General features: G+C 45.0%; 1 protein-coding gene across 1 annotated transcript in view; it reads left to right on the top strand.

Moving 5' to 3' along the window:
• The window catches only part of LOC124722665 (diacylglycerol kinase beta-like), a 500,391-nt gene that overhangs the window by 204,159 nt on the left and 272,678 nt on the right, over positions 1-23,554 (top strand). The window contains exon 3 of the mRNA XM_047247810.1: positions 467-543. Coding sequence (XP_047103766.1) covers positions 467-543 — 77 coding nt within the window. The remainder of the gene's footprint in view (positions 1-466; positions 544-23,554) is intronic.

Below are 23,554 nucleotides of genomic sequence, written 5' to 3'. Positions count from 1 at the left end.
CAGTAAGAGTGCGTGCAGTTTTGGAGCTAACTTTAACTAATTCGTTGTTTACCTCTGAGAAAATTCACCAATTTGCCAATTTGCAAATCGCTTTTCCTGTCTCATTTTTTACTCTCTTCCAAACACATCTTACCTTGTTGCTGTAGGTTCTTATTTTCTCAGTCAAAATTTGTAACTTAGATGCTCTGAGAACTTTGCTTAGAATTGAAGTTTGTAATGTGATTGACCCTGTCATCACCTGTGTCCGTTGATGATACGCAGATTTCTGTTGTTTTTCCATGGTACTCGATGTCCATTTCTCATCCAGGATTTGGAACAGTCAAATTACTTAAACAAGTTAATTTGCTACGACAACTATTTTCTAAATAACCTATGACTGTGTCACTGAATACATTAAATTTTTCTTAGACAGTTTATACTCGAATAATATTACAAATTTGCTTGAACTGAAACTGTTCTGTTACAGATTCATCAAAGAAACTACAAGATGTGCTGGACGAGTGTAGCGGCACTGGACCCCTGTCGCGCTACTGCCTCGAAGATGTAAGTACCTTTTCGCGCAATTTTTATTTTCTTTCATCTAGTTTATTTATTTGTTTACTTTCTGTGTCCTTTCAAACACGTTTCACGTTCAACCACGACCGAAATGACCTTGTTGTCCTTTTCGTCGTCTTCGTCATTGTTATCTTGTCCGAAGTCTGATCTGATGCAGCTCTCCACAGTAGTCTATCTTGTATAAGCTTCTTCATCTCTGCATAACTACTGAAACCTACATCCGTTTGAACCTGGATATCATATTCAAGCCTTGGACTCCCTTTAAAATTTTACCCTCCACATCATCTTTGGTTACCAAATTATTCCTCGATGTCCCACGATGTTCTACTAGCTGATATCTGCTGGTAGTCCTCTGCCACAAATTTCTATTTTCCCATTTCGATTTAGTACCTCTTCATTATTTCAGCATTATTCTCTACCGCAACCTTTCAAAAGATTCTGTTCTCTTCTTCTTCGATCTGTTTATCGAACACGTTTCAGTTCCGTATAAGGCTACACTCTGTAAAAATACCTTCACAAAAGATTCCTAACCATTAATTTCATATTCGACGTTAATAAATTTCTCTTTCCCCAAACCCTTTTCTTGTTATTGATGTTTTGCATTTTTTACCTTCTCTACTTTGGCCGTCGTCAGTCATACAGCTGCCCAAATAGCAAAAGTCATCGACTGCTTTTAGTGCCTACTTTCCTAATCTAGTTCTGTTAGCACAACCTGATTTAATTCGACTGCATTCCCTTATCCTTGTTTTTTCCTTTTGCTGGTTTCTATCTTATACAATCCCTTTTGAAGACGGTATTGACTTCACTCATCTTCCAAGCCCCTTTCCATTCCAGAGAGAATCAGGTCATCGGCAAACCCCAAAGGTAGTCTTACATTTTTATTGCGGTCTGTTATTGTATTTACACAATAACGATTGCCGGTTCCGTTCAAACATAGAACAACTGCAGATCTGATAAAACAAATAAAATACATGTTAAATCTTACATAACTGATATGAAACGAACGTATAATACTTTTTTAAATTTCTTCTCCCTGATTTTTAATCCACGTAACAAAATTTTTCTTGGTTTCGCTTATGTTTCGTTAATATACAGGTTTAATTAAATCGGGGAGAGGCTGCAGACCTACCCTACTCAACGACTGCTTCCCTTTCATATCCTTCGACGCTTGTAAGTGGAGTCTGGCTACTTTACGCGTTGTAAATAATTTTGCGCTCCCCGTTTTTTATCACTACTACCTTCAGAATTTCTATGAATGTATCCTGTCAATATTGTCAAAAACTTTTTCTAAATCTGCATATGCTATAAATGTACATTAGCCTTTCCTCGGTCTATCCTCAGAGATTAGCTGTTGGGCCAATATTGCCTCTCGTGTTTCTACATTTCTCCGGAACCGAAACCAGTATTCCCCGAGGTATGTTTCTACCAGCTTTTCCTTTCTTAAGTAAATGACTCGTCTCAATATTTTGCAGCTATGTACCGTTAAACTGATGGTTCCACAATATTCAGACCAATCAGTACCTACCAGCATTGTGATAGGAATTATTACATTCTTCTAGAAGTCTGAGATTGTTTCCACTGTTTCATGTATTATGCACACATGGTGTAGTAGTTTTTTCATGAATGGCTCTCCCAAGCATTTCAGTAATTCTAAGGGAATGTCGTCTATTGCAGGGGACTTGTCTTGGCTTAGGTCTTCCAGAATTGTTAAATTATTCTCCCATATCTCCCAGCTCATCGTCTACTTAATCTATCCATTCTATAATATTGTGATCAATTATTTCTCCTACTATATTCCTTCTGTATATTCCTTCCATATTTCAGCCTACACTTCATTGTTCAGTACGGACTTGCCGTTTGAGCTCTTGCTGTGGATCAGCTGCATGTGATTAGCATCGTAATACACTCCTGGAAATTGAAATAAGAACACCGTGAATTCATTGTCCCAGGAAGGGGAAACTTTATTGACACATTCCTGGGGTCAGATACATCACATGATCACACTGACAGAACCACAGGCACATAGACACAGGCAACAGAGCATGCACAATGTCGGCACTAGTACAGTGTATATCCACCTTTCGCAGCAATGCAGGCTGCTATTCTCCCATGGAGACGATCGTAGAGATGCTGGATGTAGTCCTGTGGAACGGCTTGCCATGCCATTTCCACCTGGCGCCTCAGTTGGACCAGCGTTCATGCTGGACGTGCAGACCGCGTGAGACGACGCTTCATCCAGTCCCAAACATGCTCAATGGGGGACAGATCCGGAGATCTTGCTGGCCAGGGTAGTTGACTTACACCTTCTAGAGCACGTTGGGTGGCACGGGATACATGCGGACGTGCATTGTCCTGTTGGAACAGCAAGTTCCCTTGCCGGTCTAGGAATGGTAGAACGATGGGTCCTTTACGGTTTGGATGTACCGTGCACTATTCAGTGTCCCCTCGACGATCACCAGTGGTGTACGGCTCCCCACGCCATGATGCCAGGTGTTGGCCCTGCGTGCCTCGGTCGTATGCAGTCCTGATTGTGGCGCTCACCTGCACGGCGCCAAACACGCATACGACCATCATTGGCACCAAGGCAGAAGCGACTCTCATCGCTGAAGACGACACGTCTCCATTCGTCCCTCCATTCACGCCTGTCGCGACACCACTGGAGGCGGGCTGCACGATGTTGGGGCGTGAGCGGAAGACGGCCTAACGGTGTGCGGGACCGTAGCCCAGCTTCATGGAGACGGTTGCGAATGGTCCTCGCCGATACCCCAGGAGCAACAGTGTCCCTAATTTGCTGGGAAGTGGCGGTGCGGTCCCCTACGGCACTGCGTAGGATCCTACGGTCTTGGCGTGCATCCGTGCGTCGCTGCGGTCCGGTCCCAGGTCGACGGGCACGTGCACCTTCCGCCGACCACTGGCGACAACATCGATGTACTGTGGAGACCTCACGCCCCACGTGTTGAGCAATTCGGCGGTACGTCCACCCGGCCTCCCGCATGCCCACTATACGCCCTCGCTCAAAGTCCGTCAACTGCACATACGGTTCACGTCCACGCTGTCGCGGCATGCTACCAGTGTTAAAGACTGCGATGGAGCTCCGTATGCCACGGCAAACTGGCTGAAACTGACGGCGGCGGTGCACAAATGCTGCGCAGCTAGCGCCATTCGACGGCCAACACCGCGGTTCCTGGTGTGTCCGCTGTGCCGTGCGTGTGATCATTGCTTGTACAGCCCTCTCGCAGTGTCCGGAGCAAGTATGGTGGGTCTGACACACCGGTGTCAATGTGTTCTTTTTTCCATTTCCAGGAGTGTACATGTAGAGCGCGTTCTAAGTTTGTACTGTATCCGCGGGTAGCCAGATATCGGTGCCCGTTTCGAAGCTCCTGAAGAATTGGAGTAATGGAGGAACCCGCCAGGTGTGAGAGTCGCTGGCGGAGGGTTAACCCAAACTAACGGCAGGCGAGAGAAGCGTGACAGACAGGATCTGGAATAGATAACGGGCCATGATAAGAACAAACAATCTGGTCGCTAAGGAGGCGGTAAGTGTAGGCTTTACCACAATAACAACCAGACCAAGAACAGTGGAAAGTCAAATCCTAGACGCGACCAAAGAGAGTAACCGGCCAAGCAAGGCAATTATCAAGAAGTCCTAGCACAGTGAAGATAGTTTTGACCATATCAAGCACGAGCACTGAACTGACCGGCTGTGGACGAACGTAGAATTGATTTGGTTCAACCCTTAGCGCTGTTATAGGAACAAGGGTCTAGTGACGCTCTGCCTTCTGCTCAGTTACTTCGGTTTATGGATTGGCTGCTTCTGCTTGTATGTGGCCTGAGGGCATCCCCAGTGTACGATGCTTTTGTGATTTCTGTAAGAAGATTATTTATTTTGTTTATAGCTCCAAAACTGTTGAAATATAATCGGTTTGGAACATAGTCTTATTGGACTAGAGAAATGAAGAGATGGAATGATATGTTGGATGCTGTTTAATAAGCTGATATGCGGTTTGATGCCCTAACTGTGTTCTTATTTCTTCACTGCCTATGTATCTTGATGCATCCGTAATGAGGCGAAGAGTTTTTTTCTGCAGAGTTTCACCTTTGGCTACATTATTATCTGCTGTCATGCTCCAGACTTCCGAGCCGGAGAGGACAACAGACAGAATAATGGTTCTCCAGAGTTTGATTCTGGCTACAGCTGTGAGACCCCTTCCCTTCAGTAGGGGCTAAAGTTGGAAAAGACGTGCCGAAGGTTTGTGGTATGTCACAATTAAATGTTGTTTGAATGTTAACCTTTTGTTAATTTTAAGACCTAGGAATATAACGGAGTTTTCCCGGGAGGGTCTCTCTCATTAACCTTGATTTTGATGACTGGTTGGTTCCTCTTTGTAGTAAACAGAGCTGCTTGGTACTTGGAAGCGTTAACTTCTGTCTTCCAAATGTTACACCACATAATAATTTCATCTAAATGGCGTATCAACCAAATTGTCACGATTATATAGTTGATGTTACTGCCGCTGTGATACGGTGCAATACCATCAGCACATTGGGCTATTTGTCCCCTGGGCTCATTTTGCAAGTCATTTGTGTAATAAGTTATAGGAGAGGGACAAGCACAGGCCCTTGTGGCACTAATGCTTCTGTGCTTTTTGTTGTGCTGTCTGCTCCATCTATTGAGGAGCAGAATTTTCTATTTGTCAGAAGGGATCTGACAATCTTCAGCATGTGGAGTTGGCAGTTGTACTGCGGCAGCTTGTAAATCAGGTCGCCTTGCCAAACACGGTCGAATGCTTTCTTAATGACTATAGAGATTGTTGCAGTGCTGTTTCCTTAGCGCTTTTCTTGGCAAATATGCTATACCAGGCAACGGATTGCTGTGTGGTGCTATGTCCAGCATGAAATCCAAATTGTTCTGGGGAGAGGATATTGTGTGTCATTAGGAACTGTTGCAGGGGTTAGCTATTCTAGGAGTTTGGACACGTGATTTAACAGGGAGATGGGCTTTTAGCTTTATGGATATATATGGTTACGTTTGGGAAATGATATGACTTTTGGAATCTTCCAGCCTGAAGGGAAATTGTTTAACTTCAGAAAGTCGTTGAGGATGGCCGTGAGGTGTGATATGGTTGATATGGGAAGGTTCTTTAGAAAGAGTGCCTTGATATGGTCGGGACCAGGGTATTTTTTCCAGCCGATTCGCCTGATGAGAGTACCAACAAGTCTTTCGCTTACCACCTTGAAGGAGCTTTCAAGTCTGATTTGTAGTTTCCGTGCTAGATGTCGCCGTGCTCTACCTCCATCTCGTCTGCTTCAACGATAGTTTCTTGAAATTGCAGTTCTAGTTTGTTTGATATGGCGTCTGCCTTTTCCTCTATGCCATGCTCACCGACGGCTTTCTGGAGTTGCTGACGGGGTTTAGCTATTCTCCAGAAATGGTCAGGTTTGTTTTATGCCTCTTCTAGTCTCCACTGTCACCTGACATTTCTTAGGATCTATAGCCATTCGCGTATCTCTCTGGCAGTCCTGAAAATATTGCTTCTGTTTTGTGGGTTGCGGTATTGCTGCCACAGTTTTAACGTCCTTTTCTTGCCAGCAAGCAACAGTGTACGGTCAGGAAGTTAATCGTGGCGCCCTGCCTCATGAGTGATTTTTATAGTAGCTGTCTCACTAAAGGCGGTCACTATTTTCGTGAAGTCTTGATGGTCTGGTCGATGTCTCGCTTATTTGGCAATTTCGATGCGAATCAGATATATGCTTGGCTGCTATCTGAATGTGGTGGCACTAGGTAGGGTGGAACTTAACCACCGTCCTTCTGGTAAGGGAACCCTGATCGTCCACAAAACTCAGTACGACTAGGTTGTGGTCCCTCATTCATATTTTATATTTACGTTGCATTGTAGTACACGTATATCTGCAACATGTTTCAGATATTGTCAACTTTAATTAGATTTCTGGATTGATTTTATGCTGTTAATGGTCGGAAAATTGAATGAAAATCGTTGTATCCTTATCTTTCAAGAAGTTATCATCTTCGGCTCACAGTATGTGGCAAAATGACCGCTACAAACGACGCTGTGTTTGGGTAATATCTGTTATTCCCTGCACGCAGTCTACAGTCTTATGTTTAGATATTATGGACGCGAGTGAAGATATGTTAAAGGAGTTTACATTTCTTAGTTGGTTGGGTTGGGTTTGGGGAAGGAGACCAGACAGCTAGCTCATCGGATTAGGGACGGACGGGGAAGGAAGTCGGCCGTGCCCTTTGAAAGGAACCATCACGGCATTTGCCTGGAGCGATTTAGGGAAATCACGGAAAACCTGCCGGCCAGAGTGGCCGAGCGGTTCTAGGCGCTACAGTCAGGAACCGCGCTACCGCTGCGGTCGCAGGTTCGAATCCTGCCTCGGGCATGGATGTGTGTGATGTCCTTAGGTTAGTTAGGTTTAAAGTAGTTCTAAGTTCTAGGGGACTGATGACCTCAGAAGTTAAGTCCCATAGTGCTCACAGCCATTTGAACCATTTGAACGGAAAACCTAAATCAGGATGGCCGGACGCGGGATTGAACCGTCGTCCTCCTGAGTGTGAGTCCAGCGTCTAACCACTGCGTCACCTCGCTTGGTAATTTCTTAGTAGCATTATTCGCGATTCTCTCATTTAAATAGCTAAAGCACACCGGACAAAAGATTAGTCACCTCCGCGAGACATAAAGCTAATATCGCATAACATCGTCTCTAGACTCGATAACGGCCATAGTTCGGCGACGAAGATAATCCAAAAGTTTTTTGGGTATTCCACAACCACTTGGAGTCACTCACTGATAATAAAATCCCCTGGAGCTAGGAAATTGTATGGATGTTGAGTGGTACGTTTCAGTCGTTATTCCAACCTGTTCCAGTCATTTCCTACGGGATCAAGATCGGCGATTTGCAGGGCCGGTCGAGGTAAGATAATGTGCCGGAGTGTTCGTCAAACCAGAGACCCGCCAGGATAGCCGAAAGCGCATCTGACAAAAAATTTTAAGTTTGCCGGCACGGTAGCTCAGCGTGTTCGGTCAGAGAAATGGTTGACCTCTGTAATTAAAAAAACTGAGTGGAAGGATCAACAAACGAACTTGAACTGCTGTCATGTGACGTCCGCAACGACCAAACACAACGATAAAAAAAAAGCGCTAACGCACTGCTTTCTGGACTCGGGTAGGCGCGCTGGTCCCGGATCGAATCCACCCGGCTGATTAACGACGACTTCCGGTGTGCCCGCCAGCCTAGATGTCGTTTTTAGGCGGTTTCCCACATCCTACTAGGTGACTGCCGGGTTAGTCCCCAAGTCCCGCCTCAGTTCCACGACTCGCAGACATTTGAAACACATTCACACTATTTCACGATTTACACTAGACGCAGACAGCTAGGCTCGATTACTCCGTCTCGGGGGATATGGGGTTGCGGCAGGAAGGGCATCCGGTGGTGGTGGTTAGCGTTTAACGTCCCGTCGACAACGAGGTCATTAGAGACGAAGAGCATCCGGCCACCCCTTAACTTAACCGTACCATATCCGTACTTAACCCTGCCGACCCTGCGCACAATGCGGGATAAAGGCAGTAGCAAAAGAAAGAAAAGAAAGTGTTCGTCAAACCGGGAATGTAAGCATGAAACTCTATGAATATTCTGGAATATGGAGACGTCCATAGCATACTCATCATGAGATCGCAGAAGAAAGGGCAACGCTTGATCACCGATAAAAATGGGAATGAATATCCTTGTTAACCTTAACAGTAACTCAGGCATAGCGGCCCGACGATTCTAAAAGCCCACCAAAATGCTTGGACGTAGACGACAACCGCTAGGCGGTACTCCTACAATTTGCGAGCGTGCTGGACGCCACGTCAGCGTTATGTGCGCGCCGCGTCCTCTGCGCCAGCCTATCGGGTCTGACGGCAGCGCAGGGGCCGCACGTCGATGCCACCTGCCGCAATAAGCCGACGATATGGCGCTCTATACGACACCAACCAGCTGATTGCTCGTCTCCAGAGGCGGCTGTCGTTCAAACAAGATTGCCCTCAATGCCGCCAACTCTACTGCACCAGACGGCGCACTGTCCTCCACCACAACATCAGTATTGCTACCGTCCAGGTGTCATGGTCCCCGGATAGCAAATATCTTGGAGTTTGGAAAGATAAAAAACTGCTTTTCCATCAACGTGCGTAGTTCGTCACCCAGAATGGGCTGAAGCTAATAAAAGCATTGCACCTGCTCTCCACCAGCAGGGACCTGATCTTAGGCAACAAGCTCCAACTGGACCGAACGGTTTTCCACCCTTCCCTCACCTATGGTTCCAGCGTGTGGACCATGATTAATGCCTCCAGGATGCAGACCCTAACGCGCCTGCAGAATAAGGTGATTTGGTGGAACCTGCATGCCCTTCAAATCATAAGGTGTGCGACAAAGTGAACACCCTGCACGACATTGTCAATGGCTTGCAACACATTGGAACTATGACTCCCAAGCACTGGCACCGTCACCTTGTTCCTCTTACCACCCTCGAGGACTCAGATTGGCACACCGGCTGAGAATATCCCTGGTATGGCCACCAATAATGTGTCAGTTTCGATATGGCCACTCATTATGTGAAATCCATGGTACGGCCACCATCGTAACTACCTACGTAGTTGTCTCACTTCTTATCGACTACCTTGAACCCATCATTGGAGGGTGGTATGGGACTTCAGGTCCCACTGACACACCTTCAACGTGCAATACAATGATGTCATTGTAAGATAGGAAGATTTTACTCCTACACCAAGACTATTAGACCACTGTATACCAGCGACGCGGCATACGCGGATGATATAATCCTAATCAGCCGCAGTAGAGAAGAAATGTTCAAATGTGTGTGAAATCTTATGGAACTTAACTGCTAAGGTCATATGTCCGCCCCCGGTAGCTGAGTGGTCAGCGCGACAGACTGTCAATCCTAAGGGCCCAGGTTCGATTCCCGGCTGGGTCGGAGATTTTCTCCGCTCAAGGACTGGGTGTTGTGCTGTCCTAATCATCATCATTTCATCCCGATCGACGCGCAAGTCGCCGAAGTGGCGTCAAATCGAAACACTTGCACCAGGCGAGCGATCTACCCGACGGGAGGCCCTCGTCACACGACATAATCATCATCAGTCCCTTACAAACTACTTAACCTAAACTATCCAAAGGACAAACACATACACACCCATGCCCGAGGGAGGACTCGAACTTCCGCCGGGACCAGCGACACAGTCCATGGCTGAAGCGCCTTAGACCGCTCGGATAATCCCGCGCGGCCGTAGTAGAGAAGAGCTCAGAAGAATGGCAGGCTCGCAGTGAAAGATTGCCAGTAGCGCAGTCAGTGAAGATAAGAAAAATACACGATTCTGAGCAAGTCAGCGAGAGATGGGGACCCGCTCACGGCGGACAGATTCCGATTCAAAAAGTCAAATACGTTCGAATACCTTGAACCATGGACCTTGCCGTTGGTGGGGAGGCTTGCGTGCCTTAGCGATACAGATAGCCGTACCGTAGGTGCAACCACAACGGAGGGGTATCTGTTGAGAGGCCAGACAAACGTGTGGTTCCTGAAGAGGGGCAGCAGCCTTTTCAATAGTTGCAAGGGCAACAGTCTGGATGATTGACTGATCTGGCCTTGTAACAATAACCAAAACGGCCTTGCTGTGCTGGTACTGCGAACGGCTGAAAGCAAGGGGAAACTACAGCCGTAATTTTTCCCGAGGGCATGCAGCTTTACTGTATGATTACATGATGATGGCGTCCTCTTGGGTAAAATATTCCGGAGGTAAAATAGTCCCCCATTCGGATCTCCGGGCGGGGACTACTCAAGAGGATGTCGTTATCAGGAGAAAGAAAACTGGCGTTCTACGGATCGGAGCGTGGAATGTCAGATCCCTTAATCGGGCAGGTAGGTTAGAAAATTTAAAAAGGGAAATGGATAGGTTGAAGTTAGATATAGTGGGAATTAGTGAAGTTCGGTGGCAGGAGGAACAAGACTTCTGGTCAGGTGACTACAGGGTTATAAACACAAAATCAAATAGGGGTAATGCAGGAGTAGGTTTAATAATGAATAGGAAAATAGGAATGCGGGTAAGCTACTACAAACAGCATAGTGAACGCATTATTGTGGCCAAGATAGATACGAAGCCCACGCCTACTACAGTAGTACAAGTTTATATGCCAACTAGCTCTGCAGATGACGAAGAAATTGAAGAAATGTATGATGGAATAAAAGAAATTATTCAGATTGTGAAGGGAGACGAAAATTTAATAGTCATGGGTGACTGGAATTCGAGTGTAGGAAAAGGGAGAGAAGGAAACATAGTAGGTGAATATGGATTGGGGCTAAGAAATGAAAGAGGAAGCCGCCTGGTCGAATTTTGCACAGAGCACAACATAATCATAACTAACACTTCGTTTAACAATCATGAAAGAAGGTTGTATACATGGAAGATCCCTGGAGATACTAAAAGGTATCAGATAGATTATATAATGGTAAGACAGAGATTTAGGAACCGGGTTTTAAATTGTAAGACACTTCCAGGGGCAGATGTGGACTCTGACCACAATCTATTGGTTATGACCTGTAGATTAAAACTGAAGAAACTGCAAAAAGGTGGGAATTTAAGGAGATGGGACCTGGATAAACTAAAAGAACGAGAGGTCGTACAGAGATTCAGGGAGAGCATAAGGAAGCAATTGACAGGAATGGGGGAAATAAATACAGTAGAAGAAGAATGGGTAGCTTTGAGGGATGAAGTAGTGAAGGCAGCAGAGGATCAAGTAGGTAAAAAGACGAGGGCTAGTAGAAATCCTTGGGTAACAGAAGAAATATTGAATTTAATCGATGAAAGGAGAAAATATAAAAATGCAGTAAGTGAAACAGGCAAAAAGGAATACAAACGTCTCAAAAATGAGATCGACAGGAAGTGCAAAATGGCTAAGCAGGGATGGCTAGAGGACAAATGTAAGGATGTAGAGGCCTATCTCACTAGGGGGTAAGATAGATACCGCCTACAGGAAAATTAAAGAGACCTTTAGAGATAAGAGAACGACTTGTATGAATATCAAGAGCTCAGATGGAAACCCAGTTCTAAGCAAAGAAGGGAAAGCAGAAAGGTGGAAGGAGTATATAGAGGGGCTATACAAGGGCGATGTACTTGAGGACAATATTATGGAAATGGAAGACGATGTAGATGAAGATGAAATGGGAGATATGATACTGCGTGAAGAGTTTGACAGAACACTGAAAGACCTGAGTCGAAACAAGGCCCCCGGAGTAGACAATATTCCATTGGAACTACTGACGGCCGTGGGAGAGCCAGTCCTGACAAAACTCTACCATCTGGTGAGCAAGATGTATGAAACAGTCGAAATACCCTCAGACTTCAAGAAGAATATAATAATTCCAACCCCAAAGAAAGCAGGTGTTGACAGATGTGAAAATTACCGAACTATCAGCTTAATAAGTCACAGCTGCAAAATACTAACACGAATTCTTTACAGACGAATGGAAAAACGAGTAGAAGCCAACCTCGGGGAAGATCAGTATGGATTCCGTAGAAACACTGGAACACGTGAGGCAATACTGACTTTACGACTTATCTTAGAAGAAAGATTAAGGAAAGGCAAACCTACGTTTCTAGCATTTGTAGACTTAGAGAAAGCTTTTGACAATGTTGACTGGAATACTCTCTTTCAAATTCTGAAGGTGGCAGGGGTAAAATACAGGGAGCGAAAGGCTATTTACAATTTGTACAGAAACCAGATGGCAGTTATAAGAGTCGAGGGACATGAATGGGAAGCAGTGGTTGGGAAGGGAGTAAGACAGGGTTGTAGCCTCTCCCCGATGTTGTTCAATCTGTATATTGAGCAAGCAGTAAAGGAAACAAAAGAAAAATTCGGAGTAGGTATTAAAATTCATGGAGAAGAAATAAAAACTTTGACGTTCGCCGATGACATTGTAATTCTGTCAGAGACAGCAAAGGACTTGGAAGAGCAGTTGAATGGAATGGACAGTGTCTTGAGAGGAGGATATAAGATGAACATCAACAAAAGCAAAACAAGGATAATGGAATGTAGTCTAATTAAGTCGGGTGATGCTGAGGGAATTAGATTAGGAAATGAGACACTTAAAGTAGTAAAGGAGTTTTGCTATTTGGGGAGCAAAATAACTGATGATGGTCGAAGTAGAGAGGATATAAAATGTAGGCTGGCAATGGCAAGGAAAGCGTTTCTGAAGAAGAGAAATTTGTTAACATCCAGTATTGATTTAAGTGTCAGGAAGTCATTTCTGAAAGTATTCGTATGGAGTGTAGCCATGTATGGAAGTGAAACATGGACGATAAATAGTTTGGACAAGAAGAGAATAGAAGCTTTCGAAATGTGGTGCTACAGAAGAATGCTGAAGATTAGATGGGTAGATCACATAACTAATGAGGAAGTATTGAATAGGATTGGGGAGAAGAGAAGTTTGTGGCACAACTTGACCAGAAGAAGGGATCGGTTGGTAGGACATGTTCTGAGGCATCAAGGGATCACCAATTTAGTATTGGAGGGCAGCGTGGAGGGTAAAAATCGTAGAGGGAGACCAAGAGATGAATACACTAAGCAGATTAAGAAGGATGTAGGCTGCAGTAAGTACTGGGAGATGAAGAAGCTTGCACAGGATAGAGTAGCATGGAGAGCTGCATCAAACCAGTCTCAGGACTGAAGACCACAACAACAACAACACCTTGGTAGTCTCTGCAATGATCAGAACCACTGTGAAATTGAAATAAATGCGAGAATTGTCGGAGGCAACAGAACGTACTTTAGCCTTCAGGATGTGCTGAAGAAAAGATCCCTATCAAGAAGTTTTGAGATCAGGTTGTACCAAAGTATGATTGTGCCAGTGGTTATGTACGGTTGTGAAAGGCTCACCTTTAGGAGAACAGACAAAGACAAACTACATGTTTTCGAACGAAAAATCCTCCGAAAAATATATGGTCCTGTGATAGATTCACAAACAGGGGAATGGAGAATTCGAAAAAAAAACAAGAATTAAGAGCTTTACGCGCAACCTGGCATTATAAAAAGAATAAGAAGAAGGAGGTTGACCTGGGCTGGACAAGTAGTAAGAATGAATGAACGGAGGATACCCCATGGTGTGTTTCTGGGAGCTGTAGTTGGAAGGAGGGGAAGACCGGGAACAAGATGGAAGGACAATATTGACAAGGACACCGAGGACATGGGACTAGGAGCGGGCGAGCGGTGGCAGGAGGCTCGCAACCCGGAACAACGGAGGAGGAGTGTTGAGCAGGCATATGGGCACTAAGGCCCAAGCCACGGATAAGTGAAAGTATACCAGAGACGCTTAAAAAAAAAGGGCCCTCAGTCGTGTTTGGTTCTTGGTACTGCTAAGTCTAGGCTCTCGTATGGTTCATTTACCGCTCCGAACATATTCTGCCATGAAATCTTCGTTATCAGCCGGCCGGAGTGGCCGAGCGGTTCTGGCCGCTGCAGTCCGGAACCGCGCGACCGCTACGGTCGCAGGTTCGAATCCTGCCTCGGGCATGGATGTGTGTGATGTCCTTAGGTTAGTTAGGTTTAAGTAGTTCTAAGTTCTAGGGGACTGATGACCTCAGAAGTTAAGTCCCATAGTGCTCAGAGTCATTTGAACCATTTTTCTCCGTTATCCGTCCATCGCTGTTGTTGTCTTTCCGTGGTTTTCGGCGACTTGCGCCCTCGGCCGGTCTGCCAGTGTCTTGTGGTCGCGTCCGACCCCGGTTACTGTAGTAACCAGATTGAGTGGCCTAGAGACAAAACACGTCCAAAACAACACGAAAGGACACTGGATTAAATGCCTCATTCTGCCAGCGTAGCACACGACGATTTGCATTATTTAAAACAGAGACTTCCTGCGAGGGCGCCTCTTAGACTGTCTAGTTGCGTATAAACCACACATGCATTCCTCTTCAGAACCATCCATGGTCAGTAGAGTGGGATAATTACTGTCTAAGATATGATCACCGTACATTGACAGGCATCAATCACATAACGGTAAAGAGTGTGCATTCATTTTGCACGTGCAAAGCTGAAGATGCGTGGCTGCCATAATAATCCCACGATGCTGGCGTGTAGAAGAAATGCCCATTTAGTGAGCATTAAGATGCGCAGAACGGAATTTTGGGGCCAACATAAATCGATTCCAAAAGTCATGAGAATACGGTGTGACTTAAGGCTTGTCTCGAAACGATATTCAGATTTTGAATGTTGTTAGTTAACTAGTACACACATCTCTCTTTCAAAAATACCGTGGATTCTGTACATATGTTTCGTAAGCGTATTAATAATTTATATTTGAAACTTGGAATGAACTTAGCTTAACACTTCGATGAGATAACTTAAACGGCGCTTCAATTGTTTGTCACAACTTCTTTTTAAAAGAACATAAGGGATAACTGCCGCACTGCTTTTAGATTTTACACCACATTTTATAATATTGCTAAGACTTTTTTTCGACGAATTAATTTTCGGCGGCATTGTAGAAGGGCTGTCCAGTATGGCAAAGTGGAAGTATTCCAAGAACCATGTTATGCAAAAAACAGGCGATTTATTGGGCTCTGAAATATTTCAGAGAGGAAAATTTTCGGTTTTTGTTTTCAAGTACCATATATTTAATCTTCCTTCATCTTTAATTAAACTGAAGTATTGATCACACGCACTGAATCTCCACGTGACTACTTTTAAAAAGGCATAAATATTCGAGGATCTACAGGTATACAAGTCGTAAGTAATGACTCCGACAGTCATATACAAATCTTACTAGCAGGAGAAAATGACTCTAAACCTGTATTAATTCAAAGGATTCATCCACAGCACACTCCCACACTACTGAATTTATGTAGCATTTGCTTCGTAAACACATATCCAAGCCATCACATGAATTAGTCCTTTGGTATTCGTTACACTATGTTTCGATATTAATCAATAAATTAAGCACCTCTTACCAGTATAATAACCGAATTAGACGTATGTGGTACCTTCTTATGAAAGGCAACTTTTCCTGCCTTGCATCACCATTTCAACATCATCACTGTTGTTGTTGTGGCCATGGTCATCGTCAGACCGAGTACTGGTTTGATACAGCTCTCCGCACTACTCTAGCGTGGGCAAGCGTCTTCATGTCTCAAAAACTACTGCAATCTACATCCATCTGAAACTTATTATATTAATACATTACTCTCCCTCTACAACTATTAAAGCCCTGACTTCCATCCGTTACCAAGCAGATGTGCCTGGACGCTTCAAGCTGTGTCTTATCAATCGATCCCTCCTTTTAGTCAAGTTGTGCCATAAATTTCTTTCATTTCTAGTTAGAATCAGCATTAGTCACCCGATCTACTGATATAATCTGTGGCATTCCTCTATTGCAAGAGCGTCTATTCTCTCCTTGTCTGTACCGCTTATCGCCCATGTCTCCTGGTCTCCTGTCCGTACAAGGCTACACTAAAACATAGTACCTTGTCTTATAGATGTTAACAAATTCCTCTTTCTAAGAAACGCTTTTATTGATTTACCAATTTTACAATTTATATCGTCTGCACTTCGGCCATCAGAAGTTACTTTGTTGCCCGAATAGCTTCAAAATGGTTCAAATGGCTCTGAGCACTATGGGACTCAACTGCTGTGGTCATAAGTCCCCTAGAACTTAGAACTACTTAAACCTAACTAACCTAAGGACATCACACACATCCATGCCCGAGGCAGGATTCGAACCTGCGGCCGCAGCGGTCGTGCGGTTCCAGACTGTAGCGCCTTTAACCGCTCGGCCACTCCGTCCGGCTGCCCGAATAGCAAAACTCGTCTTCTAGGTCTGGTCTCTCGTTCACTACTTTAATTCTGTCAGCATAATCTGATTTAATTCAGTTATCCTTGATTTACTTTTGTTGATGATCATCCTATAAACTCTTTTCAAGGTATTATTCATTCCGTTAAACTTCCGTTCGAAGTCCTTCGCTGTTTCTGACAGAATTACGGTATCACCGGAAAACCTCAAAGTTTATATTTCTTATTCCAGAACTTTAACTCCTTTCAAAATTTCTGATTGGTTTCCCTCACTGCCTGCTCAATGTACAGGCCTAACGTCTGGGATACACTATAACCCTGTCTCTGTCCCTTCTCATCCTTTGCTTCCCTTTCACGCCTTTTTATCTTGTAACTGAAGTCTGGTTTCTGCCGAAGTTGTAGATAACTTTTCTCTCTCTCTGTTTTACCATAGTTACTTTTGCATTCCAATCGTCAGCAGTTTGGTACCATCGCTGTTACTAATAAATAAATGTGTAAAAACAGGACAAATTCGTGTAGTGTTAAGGATTCGATTGTTTGATTAGAATGTAAAATACAGCAAATAGCAAATGTCACGTGAAATTTGCTACTTGATGTTGGCGACAGGCACATCATAGGAATTTTTACTCAATGCATATGGTTGAAAATACGTATCTTCCACTTTAAAATGAGATCAAGGTGGCAACGACATGTCTATTTTTAGTCTAGTTATTAAAATATGAAATTATATCGACAGTGACTGTCACTCGATTGGAAGTGATTGCCGGCTCGTAACAAGGGTCTCCTTTAAAGTCGCAGCACCGTCACCCGGTGTTTACGCCACAAAATACAGTAACAACCTGCTTTTCCGAACTTACACTACACTGCATACCGTATCAAGCGTCGTATTACTGTAGTCACATTTTTGAGGACTCTCACAGGCGATTAGAAAGTACAACGTATATTTAAAGACGGTTATTGCCCCTCTTGATGGTAAAGCTACTGTCATATTCGTGTAACAAATGGTTCAAATGGCTCTGAGCACTATGGGTCTTAACATCTGAGGTCATAAGTCCCCTAGAACTTAGAACTGCTTAAACCTAACTAAACTAAGGACATCACACACATCCATGCCCGAGGAGGATTCGAACCTGTGACCGTAGCGATCGCGCGGTCCAGACTGAAGCGCTTAGATCCATATAGCGAATGATGAAATGTTAGTGGAAAATTATCTGGAACTCAATGTGTGACTGCCAGTGTTTGGGAGTTCGGCGCATGTCATACAAAAAGTACGTTTTTTCTTGTTACTCAAATATTTTAGCCATTGGGTACACTATTTATTCTGACGTTAACGTTAACACAAGCTCCAAATAATACCACATTCGTCGGTATTTCGTAATTTCCAAATTATTTTTACAAATTGAAACAGTGTATGGTGTCAATGGCACATTACGAGGTTGTAACGTAGTAGAATATCATCACAAAAAAATCATCTAGAGTAAAATACATGGTTCAAATGGCTCTGAGCACTATGGGACTTAACATCTGAGGTCATCAGTCCCCTAGAACTTAGAACTAATTAAACCTAACTAACCTAAGGACATCACACATATCCATGCCCGAGGCAGGATTCGAACCTGCGACCGTAGCGGTCGCGCGGTTCCAGACTGTAGCGCCTAGAACCGCTCGGCCACCTCGGCCGGCTAGTAAAATATATGAAATATTTTCACACAACCTATGTTCCAAAGCGTAACATTTTTCTGGGTACACTAAACAGCATGACAAAAGAGGAAGCACATAGAACATACGGTCGGATGTTATTGTAGCTTCGTCACGTACACAACATAGGCGTGTATTTAAATGATTAAGATTTGCAGTTATCTTTGACAGGCAGAACGGCCATGAAGTTGCGTTAGCGTTAGCGCTGTTCGTGTTTAGTGTTATTACAAAGCCTGGTAGGGTATATAAGGGTGATTAACAACGTCAGAATTTTAGTCATCACTGTGCAGTATACGGATATACTGCGTACTTGTACGAGACAATGTTACCTGCACGCGACAGAGCTTGAAAGGAGCCTCATTGTGGCTCTCCATTTAACGTGCAGTATCCACATTCGGAGCCACACTCGTCGTCAAATTCCTGTCGATCACATCTAAACACAAAGTGAAAGGTCGCCCTATTGAGCACCGAGCACATCGTAAACCCAATACACCTGCACGTGCCATGTTATTGAGTCCCTGCAATATTCTGTGTCAGCCCGCACCATTGGTCGGAGGCGAGCAGCAGCCGGGCTAGTTAATTACCGCCGCCATGCGTAGGCAGCGGTTTAACACAACACGAGCAGCAACGTTTGAACTGGTTCCGTGACCGAGAATGGTGGTCTGCTAATGAATGACGTCGCAATGTGTTCAGCCACGAATTGCGGTTCTGCACTATCTCATATGACCATCGTCGGCGACCTGGGGACAAACTTCCAATATTTTGTAGAGGCACAACGGTGGTACTCCTCGTGTCATACTGTCGGAGCCATAGGGTACGATTTCACGTCACGGCTGATAGTGACTGAACTCTGATGGGATGGCACAAAGGTATGCCAAGGACACCGTGTGTCCTCAGGTGTTAGCTATCGTGCGAAAACGTCGTGGCCCCATTTTTCAAATAGGACAGTGATCATCTGCTGGTTAACGTGTGTCTATGAACCGTCTGCGTGATGTGAATGTAGCCAGCAAGACCCCCTAAACCTGTCCCCAGTACAACATATATGGGACCAGCTCAGCGTCATCTCCTTCCCAGAGCCACTATCCAAGATATCAAGGACCTTTCATAACAGTTATGCGCCAGCTTACGTCAGCAGAGAATTCACTGGCCTTATTTAACAAACCATCTCCAATCGAATAATTACATGCATCCATGGCAAACGCGATGCAACGTCATACTGATATGTGGGCTGAAACTGCCAAGTTCTTTGTCAGTTTGAGTCCATTTAGAAATCACTGAAATGACATTAAATACCCTCTCAACTCATGATTTTCATTTTTTTTCCTCCTTCCCTTCTGGGTGCTTAATTTATTTTTGTCAGTATTGAGTATATAGGAACCATAATACTACTAACCTTTCATATTTTTCTTGGCCGTAAGCTGCATTCAAGTTCGGAAAAATTTTATATAGCATCCCTTATTTATCGAAAGTTTAGCTCAAAATCAAAATGAATTCCATTTACATGCCCTGGAAAAACGTATACAATGAGGTGTCTCATATCAGAATGACCTAAAATAGGAGCGGCCTGAGTTGTTCTAAAAATGGTTCAAATGGCTCTGAGCACTATGGGACTTAACATCTGAGGTCATCAGTCCCCTAGCACTTAGAACTACTTAAACCTAACTAACCTAAGGACACTACACACATCCATGCCCGAGGCAGGATTCGAACCTGCGACCGTAGCGGTCACGCGGTTCCAGACTGAAGCGCCTAGAACCACTCGGTCACACCGGCCGGCTGAGTTGTTCAATTTCCAATTCACTTACCGCGTCAGTAATGTTAATAATATACATTAGTGCCTATTTTCTGATATACAGACAACTGACTTCGGATATATGGCGGTGTTTTATATGTAATCAGTGGGGAACACATCGTACCAATATTATCGATTTCGTCTTTTGCTTGTAGTGCACTACAGCTTGTAGAAATGATAAATAAGTAAAATTAATCATTAACTGTTTGACATAAACTGCTTCTTGGTAGTAGTTTCTTTTACTGGACTAGATTCGGACATTGTCCATCATCAGTAGTATATGCTTATCACAAAAGTGAGATATTTCTTATATTACGTTACTTACAGTGTATGTAGTAGTGTTTTATACACTCCTGGAAATGGAAAAAGGAACACAATGACACCGGTGTGTCAGACCCACCATACTTGCTCCGGACACTGCGAGAGGGCTGTACGAGCAATGATCACACGCACGGCACAGCGGACACACCAGGAACCACGTTGTTGGCCGTCGAATGGCGCTAGCTGCGCAGCATTTGTGCACCGCCGCCGTCAGTGTCAGCCAGTTTGCCGTGGCATACGGAGCTCCATCGCAGTTTTTAACACTGGTAGCATGCCGCGACAGCGTGGACGTGAACCGTATGTGCAGTTGACGGACTTTGAGCGAGGGCGTATAGTGGGCATGCGGGAGGCCGGGTGGACGTACCGCCGAATTGCTCAACACGTGGGGCGTGAGGTCTCCACAGTACATCGATGTTGTCGCCAGTGGTCGGCGGAAGGTGCACGTGCCCGTCGACCTGGGACCGGACCGCAGCGACGCACGGATGCACGCCAAGACCGTAGGATCCTACGCAGTGCCGTAGGGGACCGCACCGCCACTTCCCAGCAAATTAGGGACACTGTTGCTCCTGGGGTATCGGCGAGGACCATTCGCAACCGTCTCCATGAAGCTGGGCTACGGTCCCGCACACCGTTAGGCCGTCTTCCGCTCACGCCCCAACATCGTGCAGCCCGCCTCCAGTGGTGTCGCGACAGGCGTGAATGGAGGGACGAATGGAGACGTGTCGTCTTCAGTGATGAGAGTCGCTTCTGCCTTGGTGCCAATGATGGTCGTATGCGTGTTTGGCGCCGTGCAGGTGAGCGCCACAATCAGGACTGCATACGACCGAGGCACACAGGGCCAACACCCGGCATCATGGTGTGGGGAGCGATCTCCTACACTGGCCGTACACCACTGGTGATCGTCGAGGGGACACTGAATAGTGCACGGTACATCCAAACCGTCATCGAACCCATCGTTCTACCATTCCTAGACCGGCAAGGGAACTTGCTGTTCCAACAGGACAATGCACGTCCGCATGTATCCCGTGCCACCCAACGTGCTCTAGAAGGTGTAAGTCAACTACCCTGGCCAGCAAGATCTCCGGATCTGTCCCCCATTGAGCATGTTTGGGACTGGATGAAGCGTCGTCTCACGCGGTCTGCACGTCCAGCACGAACGCTGGTCCAACTGAGGCGCCAGGTGGAAATGGCATGGCAAGCCGTTCCACAGGACTACATCCAGCATTTCTACGATCGTCTCCATGGGAGAATAGCAGCCTGCATTGCTGCGAAAGGTGGATATACACTGTACTAGTGCCGACATTGTGCATGCTCTGTTGCCTGTGTCTATGTGCCTGTGGTTCTGTCAGTGTGATCATGTGATGTATCTGACCCCAGGAATGTGTCCATAAAGTTTCCCCTTCCTGGGACAATCAATTCACGGTGTTCTTATTTCAATTTCCAGGAGTGTACATATGTGATTTTTCAATTAATTGTAATTTGTCTTGCCCTGTAGTTATGTTCTCTAGCGTATAATAAAGACAATATATCTTAACATTCATGTAATAGTACAATTATATGTTTTGTATATACAGTTTCTAAGTACCTGGCGTTGCCTGGGTAGGTATTTATTCCAATCCTCTATTAGTCCACCTCCTCCACTGCCCTCTGTCCGTCCATCTACTCCCTCCTCCTCTCTCTACCCATCTGCTTCTCTTCCCTTTCTCTGTCTACCTGTTCCCGTCCCCTCTGTCCATCTGTTTCTTTCCTCCTCTGCCCATCTCCTCTTCGTCCTCTAACTCAGTCTCCACCTCCCCCTCTATCTCCTCCTTCCCTTCTATTTGTCCATGTCCTCCTCCCCATCTCTCTGCACATCTCCTGCTGACCGCTCTCTGTCGGTCAATCTCGTCATCCATCCTTCTCTCTCCACGTCATCACCCCTCTCCCAATAGCAGTGGGGAGACAAAAAAATCTTTTATAAATGTTCAGCATGCAGTCATATTTACAAATTAAATTGTGGTGTGAATGTAAGAAAACTTGTTCCACATCATTGCCGTGTATATGATCCAAGGAACATGAAACTAACTAACTAATTAATTAACTAATGGTTCTTACCCAACCCCAACACCCTATTTCTTTCCATATAGAAAGAAGTAAGTAGTATGTGTAGGCACTCGCTTCGGTCGTCTGCTGCTAGAGCGCATTAAAACCAAATTTCGCCGCATTGTCCTTACAGATACGTTCGTAATACGTCCCACATTGATTTCTACGGTTATTTCGCGCAGTGTTGCTTGTCTGTTAGCACTGACGACTCCACGCAAACGCCACTGCGCTCGGTCGTTAAGTGAAGACCATCGGCCACTGCGTTTTCCGACGTGGGAGGTAATGCCTGAAATCTGGTATTCTCGGCACACTTTTGACACTTTGGATTTCAGAATATTGAATTCTCTAACGATTTCCGAAAAGGAGCGTCCCAAGCTTTTAGCTCCGCTACCATTCCGCATTCAAAGTCTCTTATTTCCCGTCGTGCGGTCATAATCACGTCGGAAACTTTTTCACATGAATCATCTGAGTACAGACGACATTTCCTCCTATGCACGGTTCTTTTATACCTGGTGTACGCAATACTGCTGCCATCTGTATATGTGTACATCGCTGTTCCATGATTTACGCCACCTCAGTGTAAAATTGTTGGCATGAGTGTTTTGTATGCGATTCCCATTACAGATGCACCGGACTTTCCTAGAATGCTTCTGACAAATTTAATTCTTCCAATTTCGCCTTCCGTAAAACGATTTAACGTCAGTTACTTCTTATATATTGTTAGTATTACCCCTAAATACTTACAGTATATGACAACCCAAGAAGTTCGCCACAAATCTTGTAATCGTGCACTGTGTCATAGACGTTACCTTAAATTTATCCACATTTAAAGAGAGCTGCCAGTCATTACACTATTCTTTTCATTACACCATTTTTGGAGAAAAACTCGTCTTCCCCCAGGAATGTCACAATTTTTTGGGCTAGAATATACTCTAACTCCTGCAAGAGATGTCACGAAATAGCGTGTAAATTTAGATTCTCCCAAGGATGGAAACACACAACAGCAGGCACTGTTATCCAGTTTGGTCTAAAGATAAGCGCACGAGATGACACATTCGGTGTTGTGCGCCGTAGGTGCGCCGTGACTTTGCGGGTTGGCTTGGGCGTCGTTTTAATTCCAGACACGTGCGCTGAGCCTGTTGCAACGCGTCATTTGACGTCTTGTTACGCTTGACGGCAAATCGATGATCGCCCAGCGCCCATCTCATGCACCACTGCTCCGTCACGCGTCGCCCACTGCAGCATTCTGTT

This window comes from Schistocerca piceifrons, chromosome X, assembly GCF_021461385.2.
Source record: "Schistocerca piceifrons isolate TAMUIC-IGC-003096 chromosome X, iqSchPice1.1, whole genome shotgun sequence".
Lineage (NCBI taxonomy): Eukaryota > Metazoa > Arthropoda > Insecta > Orthoptera > Acrididae > Schistocerca > Schistocerca piceifrons.
This window is presented reverse-complemented; position numbering and strand designations above follow the sequence as displayed.